Raw genomic sequence first — 21561 nt, 5'->3', positions numbered from 1 at the left:
TTGTTTGATTTGTTGTTTGGTTGTGTTTTTGAGACAGGGTTTCTCTGTGTTGTAGCCCTGGCTGTCCTGGAACTCTCTCCTAGACCACGCTGGCCTTCAACTCACAGAGATCCACCGGCCTCTGTGTGCCACTACTGCCTGTTTGTGTTTTGAGACGGTCTCATTACGCAGCTTAGGCTGGCTGGAACTCACTATATAGACCAGACGGGTCTCAAACCCCTACATTCACCTGCCTCTGCCTCCTAAGTGCTAGGATCAAACGTGTGTGCCACCATGCCCAGCTCTACCTTACCTCCTGAATAACATCATGGCCTTCATAATACACTCCAGGTCTGATCACCTACTTCTCATCCCTACGCTTGGCCTGCCTACTGCCCTGCTCAGGATTTTCTCCTCTCTGGCCTCTTTCCCTTCTCCCTTCACTATCATCAGCATTACAAGACCATCTTCCCTGGACAAGAGCGCTGACCCTGTCGCTTTACTTCTCGCAGTGACCAGATCAGTTCTCATGAACTCAGCCTGCCTGAAACTTGAGAACTAGCCAGACATTACTGGGAGCAGACACTTGTAATCCCAGTACTTGGGAAGTGGAGGCAGAAGGATGAGGAGTTCAAGACCATCCTTGGCTATATAGTGAGTTTGAGACTAGCCTCTGCTAACCACCAGGAGCTAAGCAACCTTAGCCCCTCAGTCTGTTCATATATCCAGGCTGCAGTCACTGAATATTCTGGGTCTGTGCTGGCCTTTCAGGGCCCCAATGCCTGGTTCCTTCCTTTGTGTTTGCTGACTGAGACACTCATAAGTGCCTGACCTTTTCTGGTCTTAGAAACATCTCCACCAATGACCACTCTGATGCTGGAGGCCTACCTCAAATGCCATAACCCAAAACCACACAGTATCTTCCCTAGAACTATCTCCTCCTCTGTGCACCCCACCCTACACTGGACAGGGCAGGCAATGGTGCTTACATGTTCTGTCACCAGCTCCAAAGAGCTGGAGCAAGGAAACAGGAAAAAGAAGTTCATTCTTAGGAGATAGCTTGAAGTTGGGGTACCGCTCAAGCCCAGTGACCCCAGTAAAGGTTGCACAGTGAGGCCAATGGCAGACACAGCCAGTGTGGATAAGAAACACATAAGCTGAGAGGGAATGGGAGGTTGACATGTAGGGGAACTTGATAAGGTCAGTATGTCCCCAGCCATTCCAAACATGACAGCTGTCGTGGACCATGGACCATTCCTGCTTACTTGGGAGGTGGGCAGAAGAACCCACTCCTCCAGAGAGGGAAGGATGGGTTACTAAGTTCCTCCCCTCTCAGGCCCCAGACAGAAGGGACTGAAAAGTGATCACCAGCACAAAGAACCAGACAGCGAGGAATCAGGCACCATTTTTTATAAAAACGCATAGTCTCATTTCCACTCTTTAAAATCACATTCAAAAATCGGCAAAGAAACGCCCCGGGAGTGAGTAGACAAGAGGGGGAGGTGCGCTGACCCAGCCCCAGGGGAGAGGGCGCGACACCACACACGGCTGCGCGACTGGTACAAGGGGGCATGCGATGGGCAAGGTGGCACCTGTGGGCGGTGGCACTGACAGGACGTGGGCTAGGGGGCTGGACAGTGTGGGTGGGGACACACTGATCAGCCAGGACAAGGAGGACTGGCCCCAGCTGGGCTCCTATGCTGTGCCACCCACCTGCCCAAGATGTCCCACTGTGGTCCTGGGCAGGTGACCTAGGTTCAAGCTAGGCCAGTGTGGCCCAATCCACAATTGCCTTTTCTGTGCTCCTGAGTCCGGGCACGCAATGGGAAGAAGAGGGGACTTGCACAGAGGCCAGCAGCAGCCACTGCCAATGCCAGCCTTCTGACCCAGCCCTAGTGTCCATGGAAGGGGAGAAGGGGCAGTAGTGACACAGAGGCTTTTCCTGAACAAGGACCTAGAAGCCAGTCATGTGGAGACCTCCAGGTCTGGGGAGACAAGGGCCTTCTGTCACCAGTGGCGAGAGGGCAGAACAGCAGGGGGTCTGTCCCTCTGTGGCATGTGCGCTGTGATTGGAAAGTTCAAGTAGAATCCCTATGTTGCACCTTCCTTCCTAGGATGGGGATGCTGGGCCACCCAGTGGTGCCACAGGCTGAGCACAGCCCACAGAGCCTGAAGTGGCCCACTACCGAGTGTGGCTTCACCCCGTGGAGGTGCAAGAGGGCTGCTGAGGGTTGCTCCTCTTCCCTACAGGAAGACACTGGGAGCGAGGACCCAGGGGAGGGGGGAGGAGAGGAGTCAGGGAGGGGTATTAGGCAGTGGCTGGGTTGGTGGCAGCAGGAGCCGAGGCAAGCGGACCCCTCCCTGGGGGCTGGGCCAGGCTGGGGCCACAGGAAATCACAATAATTACAAAATAAAACCTTTTCCGCTTTGCGGGAAAACAAATAATAAAAATTCGACAAAATAAATTAGAGGTTTATAAAAGGCGGGTGGGCAGGCGGGCAGCAGATAGGTGGGTCAGAGGCCGTTGGCACTGCCACGCTGGATCAGTGGCACTTTGCTCAGTTCCACCACAGGTGAGCGTGGCTTGTTCTTCATCTTGGGCACTCGCTGCACCAGCTGCTGCGCCTCGCGGTAGGCATCACGCAGCTCTTTTTTCCACTGCACCAGCTCAGGATCACTCTGTGCATGTTCAGGCTCCATCAGCCTCTGCCAGCCAGGCACCCACCCACCTGCACCCGCACCAGGCCCCACTTACGTCACACTGCAGGACAAACTGCTTGCCACCGCGGATCTTCAGCAGGAGACACTTGCGCTCCTTGATCTGTGTCTCTTCCACCGACTGGATCTCTTCCATGGTCAGGAGGCTCTGCTGCAGGATGGGAGGGGCAGAATAGGCTGTGAAGAAAGGCCCTGGGGGGCCCGGCGGTTGTGGTGCACGCCTTGAATCCAGCACTTAGGAAGCAGAGGCAGGAGGATCTCTGTGAGTTCAAGACCAGCCTGGTCTAGTTCCAGGATAGCTAGGCAGCTAGAGCTACTGCACAGAGAAACCCTGTCTCAAAAGAGAAAGAGAAAGAGAGAGAGAAAGAGAGAGAGAGAGAGAGAGAGAGAGAGAGAGAAAGAAAAAAAAGAAAGGCCCTGGAATCTGCCCTGTGCCCTCATCAGTGCCCCCTTCTTACCGGAGCCTCGCCTTCACCCCGCCATTCAAGTCGGTTGGGGAACAGGTAGAAGTACCGCCGCTGCCACTGGGTCAGGAAGGGATTGCCCATCTTGGACATGTAGCCATGCATGATGCAGTCCTTACCCAGGGCATAGTCTGCACAAGAGATGGGATGTAGGCTCAGCATCCCACCCCACCCCCTTTCTAGCTGTGGTCTTGGTCAGTTTCTTAGCAGAGCCCACTTCTCATTTCTACAATGTGCAACAGGCCTGGTGTGCCCCATGGTCAGGAGTCCTCACCCTCCTCATGGCCCAGCTGCTTGTTTTTGGCTTTCTTTCGTGCCTCCAGCCGATCTGTTTCAGTATTGATGGTGTCAAAAACAGTCTCTGCCACCTCCTGCTGCCACCGCTCCGAGATGGTGAGAGGGAAGTTGCGGTACAGTTCCTGGTCACTGTCCAGTAACTTCACCAGGTGGACATGGCAGGGAAACGTGGGTAGACAAAGGATGCCAGGATATTGTTAGTCACAGGCCTGCATAGGACCCTAAGTCAGGGATGCCTCATGTGACCACTGTCCCCAGGGAGGTTGGGGGATGAGGAAGTATGGCCCACAGCCCACAGGGCTGCCACAGTGTCTCATAAGGACCGAGGAGGGGCAAGGGCCACCCAGAGCAGGCCAGGCTCAGGGTTCAGGGCCGGGCATGGTGCAGTACCTTGATTCCTTTTGTGTCCTCTTCATCAAAGGAGCCAATGTCAAAAGCATCAGCTGCATTCACCTCCCCACGTGGGGGGATCAGTGGGGGTGGGTACTGCGAAGAGCAAGGGTTGGGCATCAGCTGGGGTGGGAGGCCATGGGTTCCCCATCCTTACCCTGGAAAGGCTCTTACCTTCTGTAAAAAGACCATCTGCCAGTCCAGTGAGCGGAAAAAGGGGCTTTCTTTTACCTCCTGAGCCCTGTGGAGAGATATACCTGTCACCTGGGCTCTGCACCTCACAAGCTGGGCTAGGTCCAGACTGTGAGGTCATTAGCTCAGGCTTGACTCAGATCTTAAGTGAGTTCCATAACTCTTAGCCCGTTAGTTCATCTTGAAATGGGAGACATAGTTCCCACATCCTGGGCTGGTGTGGGTACTAGCACCACTTTGCCTGGCAATTAACCAATATCTCAGCAGACGTAAAAAGCTGCTCTTAAGCTGGGTGTGGTACCACACACCTCTAATCTCAGCACTTAGGAAGTGGAAGCAGGAAGATGAGGAGTTCAAGGCCAGCTTCAGCTACAGAGTAAGGGGAGTCTAAGCTACTTGAGGCCTCATCTTGAAAAATAAGCCCCACCTCATTCAAAAACAAAACAAATAACTATTATAATTATGGTTATCATCACCTCACTACAAAGACTCTCCTGGGCCTTCTGAAAGCTGTTTCTCAGTTGGCTCCAAAAGTGACACACCCAGCCAGCCCTGCCACGTTGAGGATACTGGATAGTGTGGGCCATGACCTCCCTTGTGAGCACTTCACAAGGTTGAGACCATGGAGGAGTTCAAAGGAGGAAACACAACCACTGTTCTAAGGGGGGGTATAGCCAGAGGCCCAGCAGCCTACAGCATGACACTCACCCACGGCCCAGACAGCCTAGCCGCCGATTGACATCCCTCTGCAGCAAACCTTCTAGCAGGGATCGGAGTTCAGGGGAGAAGGAGTCAGGCAGCTCAACAGCCTTCCAGGAGGAAAAGGAGGATGTCAACAGGAGCCCAGGAAGAGCCCTTGGCTCTGGGGGAGGGGTAGAAGCCAGCAGCAGGAGGAGGTAAGGCCCAGCCTCCTGCTGGTCCCCAGCAAGTGTGAGCTTTGGCAGCACAAAGGAGGCCAGGGGCTCCAGGGTTAGGGAAGGATCACTGGCTCAGGAGCTGTGCTGGCACCACTGTGGCCCTTACCAGCTACCCACACTCACCATTGTCAATGTCATGCGGTCAATCTCATGCTTGTCTTTGGTCTTGTGCTGCCGAAAGGGGCTGTGTCTGGACAAGAGGTCAAAGACCAACGTCAAAGAACAAGAATGGGAAAACTGGGATAGATTACATGAAGGAGGTTTGTGAGAAGTGAGGGGGGCTCCACCCCTCATACCCAGGCCACGGAGGGCTCCCCTCCCTGCTTCCTATCTGGACTGGTGAACAGGGTCTCAGGGCCTCACCCTACTTGCCCACCTGGGATAGCCTACTCACCCCCGCAACAACTTGAAAAGCATGCAACCCAGGGAGAACCAGTCGGCACTGCTGTCATAGGCCACACCCTTCTGCAGGACTTCGGGGGCCATGTACCCGTGCGTGCCCCTGTGGGAGCATAGGTTGTAAGCGAAGGGGAGGAGGTTCGGGAAGGGAAGGGAAGGGAAGGAATGGTTTGGGCACTCACACACTGGCATGGGGCTTCTTCTTGGAGAAGTCACAGGCGAGGCCCAAGTCCGAGATTCTCACATGGCCATGCTCGTCCAGGAGAATGTTGGCTGGCTGTGAAGGAAAGCCCAGTGAGCTGCTCGGCCAGGAGGCCAGCTTGGGCCTTCACTGGAGGGAACTACAGGTTTCTGGGAAAGGCTCCAGGTAGGACACGCCACTCCCTTCCCCAATCACGAGTGAACTCAGAAAGTGGTTCAGGCAGGGAGGGAGGAGGGCAAGGCAAGGAGACAAGCTAACTTTGTCACAGACCTAGAGGGAAGGATGGGTGGCGGCAGCCCCTTACCTTTAGGTCCCTGTAGACTACAAAACGATTGTGCATGTGTTCAAGACCCAAGATGATCTCAGCCGCGTAGAAGCGCATGTCGGCCTCGGAGAAGACTCCATGCTGAGACAGGTGGTAGTGTAGGTCCCCACCTGAGGGGCAGCCCTCCAGGTGAGACTCAGCTTCCTGCCCAGGTCCAGCCCTAGGTCCACCCCCTAGGGCTGGTCCTGGGCTCACCGTTCATGAGATCCAGGATGAAGCTGAGCTTGTCTGGTGTGTGGAATGCATACGACATGCACACGATGAAGGGGCAGTCCTAGGAGGGAGGGGAAGGTGAGCAAAGGCCAGCTGAGGCTTGGTCAGAGGTCACTATGGGGGCCCGCTCGGCCTCCCAGCTCACCCCGGTGCTGACGAGGGAAAGCATGATCCGCTCGTTCAGAGCCAGGGTCTCTCCCTGCTTCATCTTGATGCGTTTCTTGTCCAGACACTTCATGGCATACCTATGATGGAGTAGGAGGTCAGCTGTGTCAGCACGCCCTGCAGGGCAGAGCCCCAGGCTGCCTCAGCAGGCTGCTGATGAAGACCAGATGCAGGACAAACACGTGACACAGCCAATGCTTTAGAGGGCAAAAGGTGCTGGCAAATTAGTCTCTGAGGAGCCTGAAGGAGACAGAATAGCCAAAGGAAGACAGGAAGGAGGGACGGTGGCAGCAGGGGATAAGGTATGGTTCTAGGCAGAGACTGAACATTCAGCATTCAGGGACAGTAAGCTTGTGACACTGATCCCCGTAACAGCTCTTCCCTAGAAGGTCCCAGTCCCTCATGGTACCTCTAGCAGCCTGACTCCTCCCTCAGGCACCCCACCCAGTGCCAACTGATCAGGGTGCTCACATCTTGCCTGTGTCTGCTTTCCGGCATCCATAGACCTCACCGAAGCCCCCACGCCCGATGATGCGATGCACACTGAAGTCGTTCATGGTCAGCTGCAGGGTGGCAACAGCTGAAGTCACTGCAGGCCTCCTGGGCCCAGCACCACAGCAGAGGTATTTGGGCATCAGGGACAGGCCCTGGCTCTAGGATTCCCTACTCTTGAGATCTGGCCACATATCTTTCTCCAGCTGCCCCCACTGGGATTCTAGCATTGGCCCCCTCCCGCCAAGAGCCACCATGGTGAGGCTGATGGCAGAGCCCTGGCCACTGCATTTCCCCACGGTCCCCTGGCATGCCAGCACCCTCGGCCTACTCACGTGGATGTTGAGCTCTACATTTTTCCACTGGCAAAACCGTGTGAACTTGTCACTGGGAAAGAAGGGGATACACACTTAGGCAAACTTCAAGGTATTGAGAGGCCATTAGAGCCTGTCCCACCCCCTGCCCTCCCAGAGCCCTGGCAAGAGGACATGGAGACACCCTGAGCCTGTGGTCAGCTCAGGCCACACACCCTCACTAGCTGAGCCATGGCGGCCTACTGGGATCAGAGAGATAGCCTCCAGTCAGACCTCCACCAGGGCATAGCAACTCCTCACACAAAAGCTCATTTCCAGTGAACTCACCCTCTCAGCTACCCCCACCCCTTCTATGGCTAGGTAGCCATGACTGCAAATGTTGCTCCTAGCATTCTGCCTAGGCTCTGGAGGTTCGAGCCACAAAAGGCAGTGTGTATTTCAGGCCTAGCCCTGCCTAGACCCCGACACTCCACAGAACAGGGAGACCAGCAAGGTGATTCCAGAAAGAGGGTGAGAGAAGAGGACAAAGAATCTGTGTGACCGCCCACGAGCTCCTTTGATGGAGTACGAACAGACCTGGCACCTGCCAGTGCAGAGCCAGAGCAGCTGCCGCTGTCCTGCTCAGACCCTCTTCTCTCTCTCCTCCCCTACTCACCTCTCAATGAACTTCTGGAACACATCCCCTCGGAGGTTCTGACAAATCTCCTCAATGTATGGCTGTGGAGAGGGAGCTGGGAGTTGGTGACCAAATCTATTAGCCCCTGGTGACCCCAGTTCTGCATCCAGCCCCAGGCTTCAGGACCCCAGCTGTCTAAGGCAGGAGGACCTCACCTGGGGAGGGTGGGGCCATGAGAAAAGGAGCCTAGCACATACCTGGAAGAGATCTGGAGGCACCTGCTTCTTCACCAGGTGGCCCTGGACATGCTCGGTAGCATTCTTTGAAAAGGGCTGGAGAGGACAGAGGCGGCTGTGCATCCCATACAAGGCCCTTTCTTCCCTTCCAACCCCAGGTTGCTGGGGGACAGCATATGAGCTGGCACCCAAGAGCAGCTGACTAGGACACTCACATGTGAGCAGGCCAGCAGTTCTTTCATGATGTAGGAGTCAAAGATCTCCCGGCTACGGACCACACGCTCCTCCTCTGTCTCCAGCTTCTCATATTTCTTGATCTGGAAGGCACAGCCATAGATGGTCTGTGGCCAGGGAACGGGGCTAGATCCCAAGTGCCTCACAGACTCAGCGAAGGTACCCAAGCACCTCTCTCAGCAGACCTTGATGTCATACCTCTTCATAGAACTCCACCAAGGGTTTGGCCTCTTCCAGGTGGTTCAGGCAGAAGTCTCGGAAAAGCAGGTACCCTGAAAGCAATCAGGCCTGGTCATGCTGAGCCATGCACACCCTCCTCTAAGGGCCTTCTCATCACCATGGGCATTCCTAGACAGAACTAACAAAGGCAGCAGGAGAGATGGGCTGTACCTCACTCAGGAAGAGTATAAGCAATCTGAGCACTGAGGCTGTCACCAGACTGGAGTCCCAGATTCCAGGTTAGGGACACTGTATTTCTGTACTATCCCCAGAATCTGCCTTGGAGATGATGACTGGAAAACACGGGTACTGTGGCAAGTTAAGAGGAGCGGGGTGTGCTGGCTCTGCATCTCACGCCCTGCCCTGACAGATACCCCCACCCCCAGCGCTGGTGGTACTGCCTACTATGGGCTATGGAGATATAGGGAGGCTCTTCTTCTGTTTGTTTTCCAAGATAGGGTTTCTTAGTGCAGCCTTGGCTGTCCTGTAACCCTCTCCATAGCCCAGGCTGGCCTTGAACTCAGAGATCCTCCTGCCTCCAGAGTGCTGGGATTAAAGATATGCACCACCACCTCACCACTGGGATGCCTGAATTGTGCTGGGTGACTTTCTATGTTCCTTTAAAGCGCATTGGTCGCCTAGTATTGTTAATGGCCTCTAATCCCAGGTGTCTCTGCTAGTACCTACAGCCATCTTTTCTCCTACGGTTAACCTGATCTTTTAATGAGGACTTGTGAACAAGGCTATGAGGAGAGGTGTGGACTGCAAAGTGCGCTTGCTGACATCAATGACTCAGGTCTACCCTGTCTGCATGGGCAACTGGGCTCAGGGTTCCATTAATCAGATTTGAACAGCAGGAGACTGACCCCCAATGCCTGATCCTTCCAGGCCACCCTCAGTTCCACACTGAGATCCCAGCTTCAGAAAGCCCAACTCTGTGCCCTGTGTGACTAGAGGCTTCCTGGGATAGGACCCCAAGCTTTCCCTGGGCTGGGACATGGGGTGGGCAGCATACTTCAAAGACGAGGGTATACACCACACACAAGAGGAAGGATGGAAGGACCAGCTCCAAGGCAGGTTGCTCACTTAGGGACTAGAGGGGGGTGGGAGAGTGGCTCGGGTGGGGGCGGGGCCAACCACAGCTCTACAGGCACCACAGGAAGGGCCCCGCCTCTTCCTGTCAGTTCCACCAACGGCTCAGAGCAGCTGTGGCTGCGCCAAGGGGAAGCTGCAACTCTCAAAAACAAAAAACCCAAAGGAGGAACTTCCCTGGCGCCTGGGGAAGACTGATGGGCCCCCACCCCCACCACAGGGCTCCCTGGGCAGAAGCCAGGGGCTGGGAGGCACAAAGGGTCATCACTCTTTACTGGGGGGAGGGGTAAATAGATGGGGGAACCTCCTGGGACAGGGGCATGTGACTGGGTGACAGGAAGTCACCCTGGAGTCTTCTTGGAGAGACCTCAGGCTTGGAGAGGTGGCTGCACTTACCTAACTTCTGTGAGAAGATCTTTTCAAAGGTCACCTCTCCTCGGTCCTCTAGGTACTTCTGCATGACGCTGCGGATACTGCAGGCAAAGGGGCACAGTAAGCAGGGCCCACAGAGACCTGGGGCTACAGGCCCTGCCCAGAAGCCTGGATCAAGGAACTACTCATTTTAAAAAACAAAAGCTTTATTTATTGTGCATGTGAGGGGCGCACACACAGCAGCCTGTGTAGAGGTCAGAGAAGAAGGCATGGGAGTTGCCAGGCATGGCAGCAACACCTTTTACCCACTGACCACTGAGCCATCTTCTCTGAGGCCTTTTTTTTAAAAGGTAGAATCACACTATATAGCCCAGGCTGGCCTTGGGCCCACAGAGGCCCCTGTTTCAGCCTCTCCAGTGGTAGAATTACAGGTAAGTGCCACCATGTCCGGCTTGAAGGGAACCATCCTTCAATTCAGTGTCTTCAAGCCCCCCAGGGAGCTCCCGGACCCCCAGCTGGCCTGGTCACTCATTCTGTTCAGGTAAGTCACCATCTCCATCCTGTTGATCTCACTGCAACACTGTGCAGCCTAGGGACGTCTCACTGATACTTTGGGACTCCTTGTTGTCTCTACCTTTTTCTTCAGGGTCACAGGTGTGCCAGACCTGCCAAGCTGCCCCAACAGCCAGCTCTGCTCACATTTGACCTCCACTAGCCTAGCTCTTCAGAGAACACATAGCTGCCCAACTGAGGGCACATGAGAAGCCAGGGGCTGGCGGACATGTGAAGCCCAGCAGATTCTGCCCAGGAGACTATGGCTGCTGAGGATTCACAGCCGCGGTCCAGCTCTCCATGTCAGGCACTGCCTCCCCTAGAATCCCTGGCAGGTCAAGCATAGGCTGGCCTAGTCACCCAAGCTAGAGTCAAGGCACTGTTCATGGTGTGAAACCTACACCTGCTTCTAGGCAGGTGTGTCCCTGGTACAGACCCCTCATCTGTGATATCAGTAGGGCTTGTGGTCAGATCAGCTCGGGGTGGCGGGGAGATGCTGTGTGGAGATGGTGGACCTTTGCCGGCTTCCTGAAGTGCAAACAGGATGCCATCAGGTGGTGAAGCTCAGGTCAGGTGGGGGTGGGGTGTTAAGACAGGTGAGGAAAAAATTGGCCCAGCAACAAGAGGCCCACAGGTCAGGGAAGAAGGTACAACAAAAACTACATGAGCTAGAGAGATGGCTTGGTGGTTAAGAGCACTGGGTACTCTTCAGAGAACCCGAGTTCAATTCCCAGTAACTACATGGTGGTTCGCAACCATCTTTAGTGGGATCTGATACCCTCTTCTTGCATAAAGGTGTATATAGAGGACTCATCTACATAAAAATAAATAAATAAATCTTGGCTGGGTGGTGGCACCCACCTTTAATCCCAGCACTTGGGAGGCAGAGGCAGGCATCTCAGTGAGTTCAAGGCCAGTCTGGTCTACAGAGCGAGTTCCAGGACAACTAAGGATACACTGAGAAACCCTATCTTGAAAAAAAATCACACACACACACTCACCAAAAAACAAAAAACACAAACAAAAACCTTCATGAAGGGAGGACAAAACTCGGTGCTAGGGATTTCAAAACTAGGGTGTAGTCTGAAGGTATAGCCCTTAGGAGGCTAGATCCAAGATAGAGCAGGAACCTCACTGGGTCACTAAGGAAGTCCGGGTAGACACTCTGATAAGGTGAGGAGGAAGTGGGGCTGGGAAGGTGGCACAGGCTACTGGGCTATGGTGTAAGAGGGGTGTCTGCCAGTCCTACCTTGCACTGTGGACTTCAAAGTTTTTGGAAAGATGACAGCTCTGGTCAAAAGCAGAACTGTAAAAAGCAGTGCCAGGGCACCAGACTCAAGGCCCAGCCCTCCCAGGATCTAGCTTTGTTGGCCTTCCTCAGGAAAGTCCTCTCAAGATAGTGAATTATGCAAAACTGCCAGGGCCCAATCCTGAAACTGTGACACCCTGGTTTGCCAACTGGGAGACACCACAGCTCCACCAAAGGCTGTCTCTAACTAGAAGTGGGGCTCCGATGACCAGGTCAGGCCTTGGTGACTCTGGATTTCCAGCCCACAACTCCTGCCCAAGCTCAGGGACCCCCACACTGTTGCCAGAGCTGGTTCCCACTGCTACAGCAAGACCATAATTCTCTGGTACCTGGCTGAGGCACCACGGTTACAGATGCCCTGGTCCAACCTCTCTTCTTGAGGACCACCATCAAAACACTTCCTCATCCTCAAAGACTCAGAAGGACTCAGGGTAGAGCAGACACAAACAACAGGAGCTTGAAGAAAAAGCTGTGAGACTCGGAGTCCAGCTGGGTGGTTCACACCCAAAATCCCAGCACTCAGTAGGCTGAGGCAGGAGGTTCTCTGTGAGTTTGAGACCAGCCTGGGCAATAGTGTGAGACCCTATGTCAAATAAACAAAACTTAAATAAGGAGGTAAATCAGACACGCCCATGCTCTGCCTGCAGATGGAAGCCTGGCCAGGCAGTCCTCCAAATAGCAGGCTCATCTCTCGGATCCTGCAAGGCAGTGGCAACTCCTGAAAAACCTGGCAGGAGGGCAGAGGAACATGGGGCTCAGAAACCTGCAAAACCGGGTGCCTGGATCTCACCTGGCAGATAGCCCAGGAGGGTGAGACTGTCACCACCCCAAGTCCTGGGTGCTCTGCTTGTCACCTAATCTTTACATTCTGGAACATTCTGGTTCACAGACAGGACAGGATCTGAACAATAAAGGGGGAAAATATCAGCACATCCATCTTCCATGTAGTGGAGGGGCAGATGGACACGATCAGGTAGGGTCAGGTGGGGTTTATGGACAGGAAGATGCTGATGACAGAGATCCCAGCTGTTGGGGATACCTCATCAGGAGCTGGGCAGGGCACCGGGAATGGGGGCCCTGGGTACCACTGGGATACCCTCCCAACCCTATACTGGCTTCCTGAGAACTGGAAAAACAGACCATTTTGGTTAAAGGCATGCTCAGCCCGGGTCAGGGAGCTGCCACCACTATCTCTCGTCATACGGCCCAGAGCAGCTGATATGGGTGTACAAAGGCGAGATACAGCGCTTGTAAGAGACCCCGCCTTAGACAGCCAGGGTACCAACAGGGCAGGGCTTTCTGCTTTTTCACTGGGCCTGGGGCCTGCAGAAAGCAGAAACTCAGCTGAAGACTGTCCCTCCCATCAAAAGCTACACCTGGGCATGGCCATAGCATTCTTCCCAGACCAAAGTACTTTATTTTCTTCCTTATAAAGAAAGGAAAAGTCCTCCTAAATAAGATAAATACTCTCCCCAAACCGAACGTAAGGCCAGGCCCAAGCAGAGTCCTTGAATGGAAGGCCCTCTAGTGTGGCAGTTTTCGGGTTTCCGGTCTAGCCCCACAGAGTTGGAAGCTATGGAAGCTGGCAGGTTAGAAAAGGTGTCACTGGGGGGCTGGAGAGATGGCTCAGAGGTTAAGAGCATTGCCTGCTCTTCCAGAGGTCCTGAGTTCAATTCCCGGCAACCACATGGTGGCTCACAACCATCTGTAATGAGGTCTGGTGACCTCTTCTAGACTGCAGACGTACACACAGACAGAATATTGTATGCATAATAAATAAATATTTAAAAAAAGAAAAGAAAAGGTGTCACTGGACAAAACTCCTGGCCAACAAGCAAGTGTAGGCTTGCATGGGAGGCAGCAGCAGCCTCCTGACTGGGTCCCTGATGCTGGCAGTGCCTAGAGATATGACATGACATGTTCTGAGTGGCATCTTCATCTCTGCCCATTCAGAGGCACATGGCTCTCTAGTTCCCCTCTGGGTCATTAAGAAAATCAAAAGTACGCTGGGCGGTGGTGGCACACACCTTTAATCCCAGCACTCAGGAGGCAGAGGCAGGCAGATCTCTGTGAGTTCGAGGCCAGCCTGATCTATGAGCGAGTTCCATGATAGACAGGACTGTTAACACAGAGAAATCCTGTCTTGAAAACAAAAAAAAAAAAAAGAGAGAGAAAGAAAGTGCTGGCCATGGTGGCAGCTGCTCATAAGCCCAGCACTTGGGAAGCTAAGGCCTGCATGTAGTAAGTTCTAAGTCAGCCCAAGCTAGAGTGAAGGGCAGTGAGTTTATCACTACTCCCAGGTGGGAGACACTGGAGCCTCTGTTCCTTGGCAGCTGAAAGGGCATCCTGGCCAGGTTCCAAAGAGCCCTTCCTACCTTCCTCTGAAGGTCAAGTCACAAGCTGTTTTATTTACTTTTTGGCATATGTACATATGTGTGGTCACATGACCCATGTGTATGCAGAAGCAGGTACGTTTTCTGATGTGGGTCCTGCTAGTAGCCCAGACTGGCCTTGAACTAGCAATCTTCCTGCCTCAGCCTCCAGAGTGCTTGAGCTTATGCCACCATGCTCACTCAGCGAAATTACGGACTTCTCTGCTGGTTTCCTGTTCTGTAAAACAAAAGCGTCCAGGCAATGGAACTGTCACTTCTGTACTACATATCAGAAGGCCTGAAAGATCTTGGGGGGGGGGGATTTCTGCCCCATTGTTAGCCTGTATCTTCCCTCCTAGACATTAGGACATAGCTGCCCTAAGCTTTATTATCTGGCACCCCACAACCCCTACCTGCCTACACTACTCCTAGAACATGATCCTGTGCTAAGATAACGAGTCCACACTGTCCTGTACTTGGAGGAAGGGGCTATATAGCCAGGCAGTCTCTTGGGGGCAGAGCACGGGCCAGAGCCATTGGCAGGAGGTGAACCAAACAGAGCTGTTGGCGCTCCTCTGACCCTGAGAGTGGAGTAAACACTCCCTTGACTCCACCCTAGAGCCCATCAAAGTTCTGCCAAAGGATCGAGGGCACCTAGGCCCTGACATGCTTTATGCTAGGGTGGCTATCAGGTTGTGAAATGCACCTAGCCCCATCCCCATTCCTAGCACCTCTCACATAGTTTGATAGTTTGAGGGGTAGGAAGAAGGCAGTGCCCTTCTCAGCAGTGGCTGAGGTGAGAGGACAGCAGGCAGGCAGGGAGTGGTGTCTGAGCAGAAATTCTGGTAAGAGAGGTACCACACTCTGGCATAGTGGCCTAACACGTCAGGCATGACCCTCACAGATGACTCCCACACAAGGTTAGGGAGCTTAGCTGTGTGGACTGGGAGGGACTACAGGAAGGAGTCTGGGGCAAACATGCCCATTGCGAGAGTAAGAGGAGTCTATAGGGCCAACAGTAGGCCTGTGACAAAGGAAATATCCAAACTGGCTTTGAGGAATGTGTCAACAGGGCTTCCTCCACCCTCCCGTCAGCCTCCGTGGGGATGCTGGAGGAGGGTCTCTAGAACCAGGGCAGTACCCAGCCTCTTCCTGATGCCTCCCTCCCACCTCACCAGGGGCTTTAGGATATGCCTGCCAGACTGGAAGGAAAAGTCTTGGCTGGCACCATGGTGCTGGTGTTTATATGACAGCGATGCTGTACCACCGAAGAATCTGGTGCAGGGGCTACGGGCCTCCAGGCTGGTGGGTCTCAGCCAGCCACACTGGGAACTGCCACACTCAGGTAGGGGCAGTTAACAAGCTGAGGTTGCAGCTGAGGCACTCCCTGGCAACCTTTCCAGGAAACCTGGCAGAGAGGTGGCAACAGCAGGAGGAAGATCCCTGGGGCTTCTTATTAATATTTCTTGATGACTCTCCCTGGGGCCCGACAATGTTCAAGGATGGGGCCGTTACCAAAAAAGGAAGACCAATTGTGGCCACCATGTCTGGGCAAACCCTTGGCCAATAAAGGACAACAGTGGTTGACCATGGCAATGTTTAGTGAGCCCCAGACTTCCAGGTTCTCCTGCAGGACGTTCAGGAAGACACTCCAGTCATCACAACAATACATAAACAGGCACCCTGCCTATGTGCCTATGACACGAGGCATAGACATCCTGTTAGTGTTCACTGAAAACACAATTCTAAACCGGGTGGTGGCAGTGCACGCCTTTAATCCCAGCACTTGGGAGGCAGAGGCAGGTGGATCTCTGTGAGTTCGAGGCCAGCCTGGTCTACAAGAGCTAGTTCCAGGACAGGCTCCAAAACTACAGAGAAACCCTGTCTCGGGGAAAAAAAAAAAAAAAAAAAAAAAGCCACCACCACCACCACCAAAAAAAAAAAAAAAATACCCACAATTCTAGAGGTCCTTGCTCTGCAGTCCTGAAAGGGGGTTGTTCCCCATTCCAATTCTAGGGCAACTTCCACCCTCAGAGAAATGACCCCCATTTTACCACCAAACACCCACGTCTACATCACCAAAACCGCCCTTTTCAGTAAGCAGTGATGCGAGACAAGATGTCGTTACAGAAAAATGCAGTTGCCAAACGCCTTACTCTTAGGATCTCGTTTGAAGTGGGCCTGAAATAACCTAAGAGTAACTGTCCCAAAGAGGAAATGGCTCTAGGAGCCAGTGGGGAGTAGAAAAGGGGCCCAGGGAGAAACAGCAGGTATAATGGAGGCTGTGCTTTCCTCAAAAACCATCACATGCTCCTGGCTTCGGTTGTTTATTCCATAACATCTTTAAAACAACAGCCATGTGCAGGCAGCTGGAACTCCCTGGGGCCCCAGGGCTCTCAGCTCCCTATACAGCAACCTGGGCACAGAAGCTGCTGTAGAGTGTGTGCCTACACTTGACGTCAGCCAGGATTTACTACGAGCATGGACTGTGCATTAATAGGACAAATCATTCCTAGGCTGACAGAGCCCAGATTCCTGTGCACGGATCCCAACCTATGACGCTCATGCTCCCTTCAAATCCATTTACTGAGTGCACAGTGGAGAAGCAAGCAGAGCTGAGCAACTTAATAGCAAATCCATGAGAGCCTTGCTCCAGAGAGGAGGACAGATGGGAAAAGGCATCTCAGAGAGCCATTCCCAGGGAGCAGCAGCAGCTTCAAAGGCCCGCAGGGATAGACTGCAGAAAAGATAATCTTGTTTTCAGGGGCAGGAGGGGGTGGGTCCCTGCTACTGGAGTGGAATGTTCTGGAAAGGGATAAAGGCTGGCAGCAATGGGCTTTCTCTGGTGATGGAGAAGTCGAGGGAGGAAGAAGAGCAAAAGTCTTCTTAGCACTCCTTCCCCCACCAATCCAGGCAGGAAGTCCTGGCCGTAATGAGTTAACAGGAACGAAGAAACGGAGAAGGAAGAGTAGCAGGGTCTGAGGAGCCGGGGGAAACAAGCAAGGGGCGGGCAGCAGCGGAGGAAGCTCTTGGTGGGGGAGGGACCAGGAAATAGCCCAGAGAACCAGAAGGCTGCAAGAGGCACCCAGCTCCCACATACAGTTGCTGGGGCTGCTACTGTCACTGGGGAGAGCAGGGACATCTCCTGGGACCGCCCAGGCAGGGCTCCTCGACGGGAGCCCTGAGATTAATTACACAGGGCCTCAGTGGTCATATTAAGCAAATGATGATAATTATAAGACTGCGGCAGCTGCTGGGAAAGAGGTAACAGCTTCTGCAGGGCGAGGCCCAGACCACAGTCCCATAGCCCTGGGAGGTCACTGGTGAAGGACCAGCCTCCTGATTTTACCAAAGCAGATAAACTGAGGCAGGCCCAATCAGGATTAGTGTGCCTGGGGCCCAAGTGAACCAGTATTGCAGGAGTGAGGAGCCAGGACCCCTATGTTCTATCCATACAGCACCCCCTCCTGTAGAAGGTCGGAGAATAGGTCTGTTTCCCCATATCTTCTAGGTGACAGAAGGGGAGGTGCCTTTGCCAAGTTACAGAGGCACTATGCCCAACAGTTCCCATTCCCCAGCCCTGGGAAATAAGAGCTGTGATGCCAAGCTCAGCCAAGCCACAACCCTGGGCACCAGCCACAGAGAAGGCTGCCAAGATGGCCCACCCCAAAGTAGGAACAACTCCCATTGGCACACTGGCACAGGAACGAACCCCACTGCTTCTTCTCCTAACCCTGACTTCATGGTGGAGAAGTAGGATTCTGTATATGATTGGCGCTTGTGGCCTCACCAGGGTAGCCTGTTTCTCGATTTTAGGAAATGGCAAAGGGGTTGGGTCTTGTATACTGTGACAGCTGATGGTGTCAGAAGCCCCTGCTACTTTCAGGTCACCACCTTAGACCCACAGCTCTCAAGACAAGGGGTGCCCCCATCCCACCCCACACATCAGTGAGTAGAGGAGACAAAGCAAACAGGAAGACTAGGGCTCCAAAGATCTGTGATCCAATCCCAGACCTTTTGTATGACACGCCTCAAGACCTTGATCAGTAACTGAGGAAAATACCACCTGCTGGGTCGGCATACCAGGGCTGAGAAGACAAGGCACTTTGCAAACTGAGACATACTGGGCAAATGGGCAAGACCATAACCACCTTCAAGGGCAAGGGAGGTCTGCCTCGAGAATGTGCAGTGTGCGTCACAGAAGCTTTCCAGCATGGGAGGTTTGCATGGCGAGGGCCTTGGCCACTGCGGGTTGGCTCAGGGTCCCTCCCTGGCCTGCACACACCAGTGTTTAGAGTTAGAGGCTCCTCACCATTCACAGACTGAGCAATTGGTTCGACAACATGCTACTTCTGGTGCCCTGTACCAATGCCTACGGTGTCATCGGTCCCAAAACTCACAGCCTGCCTCCATTCTGCTCAGATTCTCACCCCATCCTGGTACTGTTGAGCAACTAGTCCACGCAGGCATGGCCTTGCCAACTTCACACGCTGGTTTTTGGATCAACTGAGACAACAGATGTCAAAATAAATAACGAATTAATAAGATCTCCATTCTTATTCCTATCACACCACCACTGCCACTAAACGAAGGGTAAAGGGAAAGAGGTACAGCTCATTTATCAGGGTTCTCAAACACCTGCACAGGCGACCCAAGGCGGGGCCCTTTGGGAGCAATGCATTCTGGGGAAAGATTATCCAAATATGGAGAGTTCTAGAAAAGGCACCACCTCAAACTTTGTAGACCTCACACTTGCACAAGACTCTCCTGGCTGTGGCTGCCCAGGAGGGCTAGGCAGTGCCCCAGATGCTAACTGCACGCCGCGCCCTTCTCTTCCCTTCAGGTTTTGTCATTTCTGAACTCATTTCGTCCTAACTGCTGCCCCTAGACAGCCCTGGCTGATATTCAGTCTAGTTCCTGTTTTGAGAAATCTGATTGCAAATGTCTCAGAAAAATAGGGGCGCCCAACGGCCTCTTCAAAACGCAGACCAATTTTTCCTCTACTGGGCTTGATTCTCAGTCAATCCGAAACCCAGTGAGCAGCCACTGGCGGGGTGGGGGAGGCATGGTGAGCTGTACAACAGCAACCCTGCAAGCTGCCCACCATGCTCCAACGCCTGGGGCCACCAGAGGCCTAGTTCACATTGCCCACATTTCACAGGTGTAAAAATCAAGGTCTAGATAGGAAAAGAACTTGCCCCATGTCCTGTCCTGTGATAAGAATACGGCAGTAAAGTCAGGTCCAGTTCTTGGCTGCTAAAGGGGCTGGCATGAAAAGCTGCTGGGATTGGCCTTACCACCCACCATAAGGCACCCTGATGGGTAGACACATCTGCTCTTCCAGGGGCAGGACATCGAGGCCACCTTTCAGGGCCGGGCAGTGAACAAAATATACAACGAGAAGCTGAAAACCTAACGTGGAGGCCAGGAGCCACCATGGAATACCTGGGTGATACTGCACAAGCCATTCAAGCATTCAAGTGTGAGATGTGCCCCTACACACACACACACACACACACACACACACACACACACACACACACCTTGTCCTATGGGCACAACACTACACCTGTCTCACTCAGTCTCTGATCTTCTGTGCAGTTCAAATGGGAAGGTAAGTCTATCTGCCACAATACACTGGACAAACCCCAGTTACACCTCTCACATCCTGCCCGACTCTGCACCCACATCCTGAACAGTTTAAACTTTGATACCAGGTGTGATGACATCAGTTGTCTTGCGGAGAGGCGGCAGCACAGTCCAGCTGCTGTAGGATGGGATGTCCCCTGGTCAAGAGTACCCACAAGGCACCACATGTGAGGAAAAGGGTGAAGAATGGACTTGCCTCACCCAAGCGCAGCCCCTGGGGATGGCACACACACCAATGCACTGTCCCCAAAGAGCACTCTCAAACCTAAGCCAAGGGCAGTGACACCACCAGAGGAGAAGGCAAAAAAGTCTCCGACTCGTGCTCCCACTCCACAAACCTCACAAGAGTGCTGTTAATCACTCTGAGAGGAGTGAACAGGGCTGTGGAACACCAAAGAGAGGGGTGCTGGGAGCAGGGGCAACAGACTGGGTAAACAGAGGCAGACCTGGGGAAGGGAACCAACCGGAAGGGGACACAGAGGGTGGAGGGCAGAGCCCAGCCCCCAGGGTGGGAAAGAGGGTTGCAGCAGAGCCGGGACTGACAGCGACCAGGCCCCGCAGTGAGATACAGGAAGCGGCAGTGCGGCCCGGGGAGCGCGGCGGGGAGCTTGGAGTTGGGGTGCTCTGGGCTCGCAGGCACCGGGCCTGCGCCGGCCGGGACAGGAAAAGTCCCCGGGTACTGGGACGGCCCGGATAGTGGGTCTCCGGGGCAGAAGGTCCCCGGAGTAGGGGGTCCCCGAATCCTGGGGCAGCCGGGATCGTGGGGTGCTTGGGGCAGGGGATCCCCGGGGCCTGGGGCAGCCAGGATAGTGCGGCCCCTAGAGCACAGGGTCCCCGGAATACGGGGGTCCCCAGGGCCTGGGGCGACAGGAGAGGGGTCCCCGGGGCATGGTACCCAGGTCGGCGCGTGGGGCCCGACACAGGCGGGCTCACCTGGGCTCTGGAAGCAGGATCTTCTTGCTGGCGCGCGCGGCCGGCGTGGCCTTGCTCTTCTCCATGGCCATCAGGTAGCTCACATCGGCCAGCACCGCCTCCAGGTCGGCCATCTTGGCGGCGGCGGCGCTGTTCCTCCCGCCGCCCGAGGCTCCGCTCCGCTCCCGCTCGCTCGGCCCGGCCCGGCCCGCGCGGCTTGTCGGCCTCGGCGCCGCCGCCGCCCCGTCCGGTCCCCGCTCGTCGCCCGCTCACAGGCGGCGCCGCCCCATGGCGCCGGCTCGGGCCCGGCCCGGCTCGCGCTCCGCTCCCGCCGGGACTGCAGTCGGGGCGCCGCCGCCACCACCACCACCCGCCCTCCCGCCCGCCCGCGCCCGGAGCTGCCGCCGCCGCCTCCGGCCCCGCCTGCCGCGCACAGCGCCAGCGAGCCGCCGAGGGGCCGAGCCGGGCGGGCGGGCGACGGGCAGGCGGGCGGCAGCGCCCCCTAGAGGCCGCGCCGCTGGGGTCCGGGACGCGGGTGGCAGTCCAAGGCTGCATCTAAGGACTCCAGGACGACCCCAAGCCGTGCTCACAAACTCGGATCCTGTCCACCCTCCCTCCAGGCCGTTGACTCCAGAATCCTGACGCCGGCCTTGACCCCAGACTCAGAGTTCAGAACATTCTCTCAGGATCACACCATCACATCCATCTCTGACCCCCAGACCTTGAGTGACAATCCTGATTTCAAACTCTCAACTGAGCTCCAGACTCAGACCTTGGGCCACACTCCTGACTATGAGCATTTTGTTGTTGTTTTTCTTAATTCAGACAGTGTTGCCATGTCTTTCTGGGTGGCCTGTAACTCACTACTTAGACCAGGCTGGACACTAAGTCACAGAGATCTGCCTGCCTCTGCCTCCCAAGTGTTGAGATA

At 54.6% G+C, this 21561-nt stretch overlaps 1 protein-coding gene across 1 annotated transcript; it reads right to left on the bottom strand.

The window, feature by feature from the left end:
- Positions 1-1374: 1374 nt before the first annotated feature.
- On the bottom strand, positions 1375-20998 carry Grk2 (G protein-coupled receptor kinase 2). Its single transcript, XM_041661665.1, has 21 exons — positions 20652-20998; positions 9861-9937; positions 8352-8425; positions 8135-8236; positions 7941-8015; positions 7723-7784; positions 7089-7140; positions 6733-6824; positions 6242-6341; positions 6079-6157; positions 5863-5993; positions 5539-5633; positions 5352-5459; positions 5081-5147; positions 4749-4849; positions 4023-4089; positions 3849-3944; positions 3436-3598; positions 3156-3292; positions 2735-2848; positions 1375-2658 (listed from the first exon to the last, which is right to left on the bottom strand). The coding sequence occupies exons 1-21, from the start codon at positions 20762-20764 to the stop codon at positions 2494-2496; spliced, it is 2070 nt and encodes a 689-aa protein (XP_041517599.1). The 5' UTR covers positions 20765-20998; the 3' UTR covers positions 1375-2493.
- Between the last annotated feature and the right edge of the window lie 563 nt (positions 20999-21561).

This window comes from Microtus oregoni, unplaced genomic scaffold (assembly GCF_018167655.1).
Source record: "Microtus oregoni isolate MIOR12 unplaced genomic scaffold, Mior012 000012F_ref0000307, whole genome shotgun sequence".
In the NCBI taxonomy this organism is placed as follows: domain Eukaryota; kingdom Metazoa; phylum Chordata; class Mammalia; order Rodentia; family Cricetidae; genus Microtus; species Microtus oregoni.
This window is presented reverse-complemented; position numbering and strand designations above follow the sequence as displayed.

Bases quoted from the DNA above. Each gene is read 5' to 3' on its own strand.
- Grk2 (XM_041661665.1), bottom strand. From the start codon at position 20,764: ATGGCCGACCTGGAGGCGGTGCTGGCCGATGTGAGCTACCTGATGGCC. The intron at 8,426-9,860 runs GTAAGTGCAGCC...GATTGCTTTCAG, and splicing joins GATCTTCTCACAGAAGTTAG to GGTACCTGCTTTTCCGAGAC. The intron at 6,342-6,732 runs GTGAGCACCCTG...ACTCCATCATAG, and splicing joins AAAGCAGACACAGGCAAGAT to GTATGCCATGAAGTGTCTGG.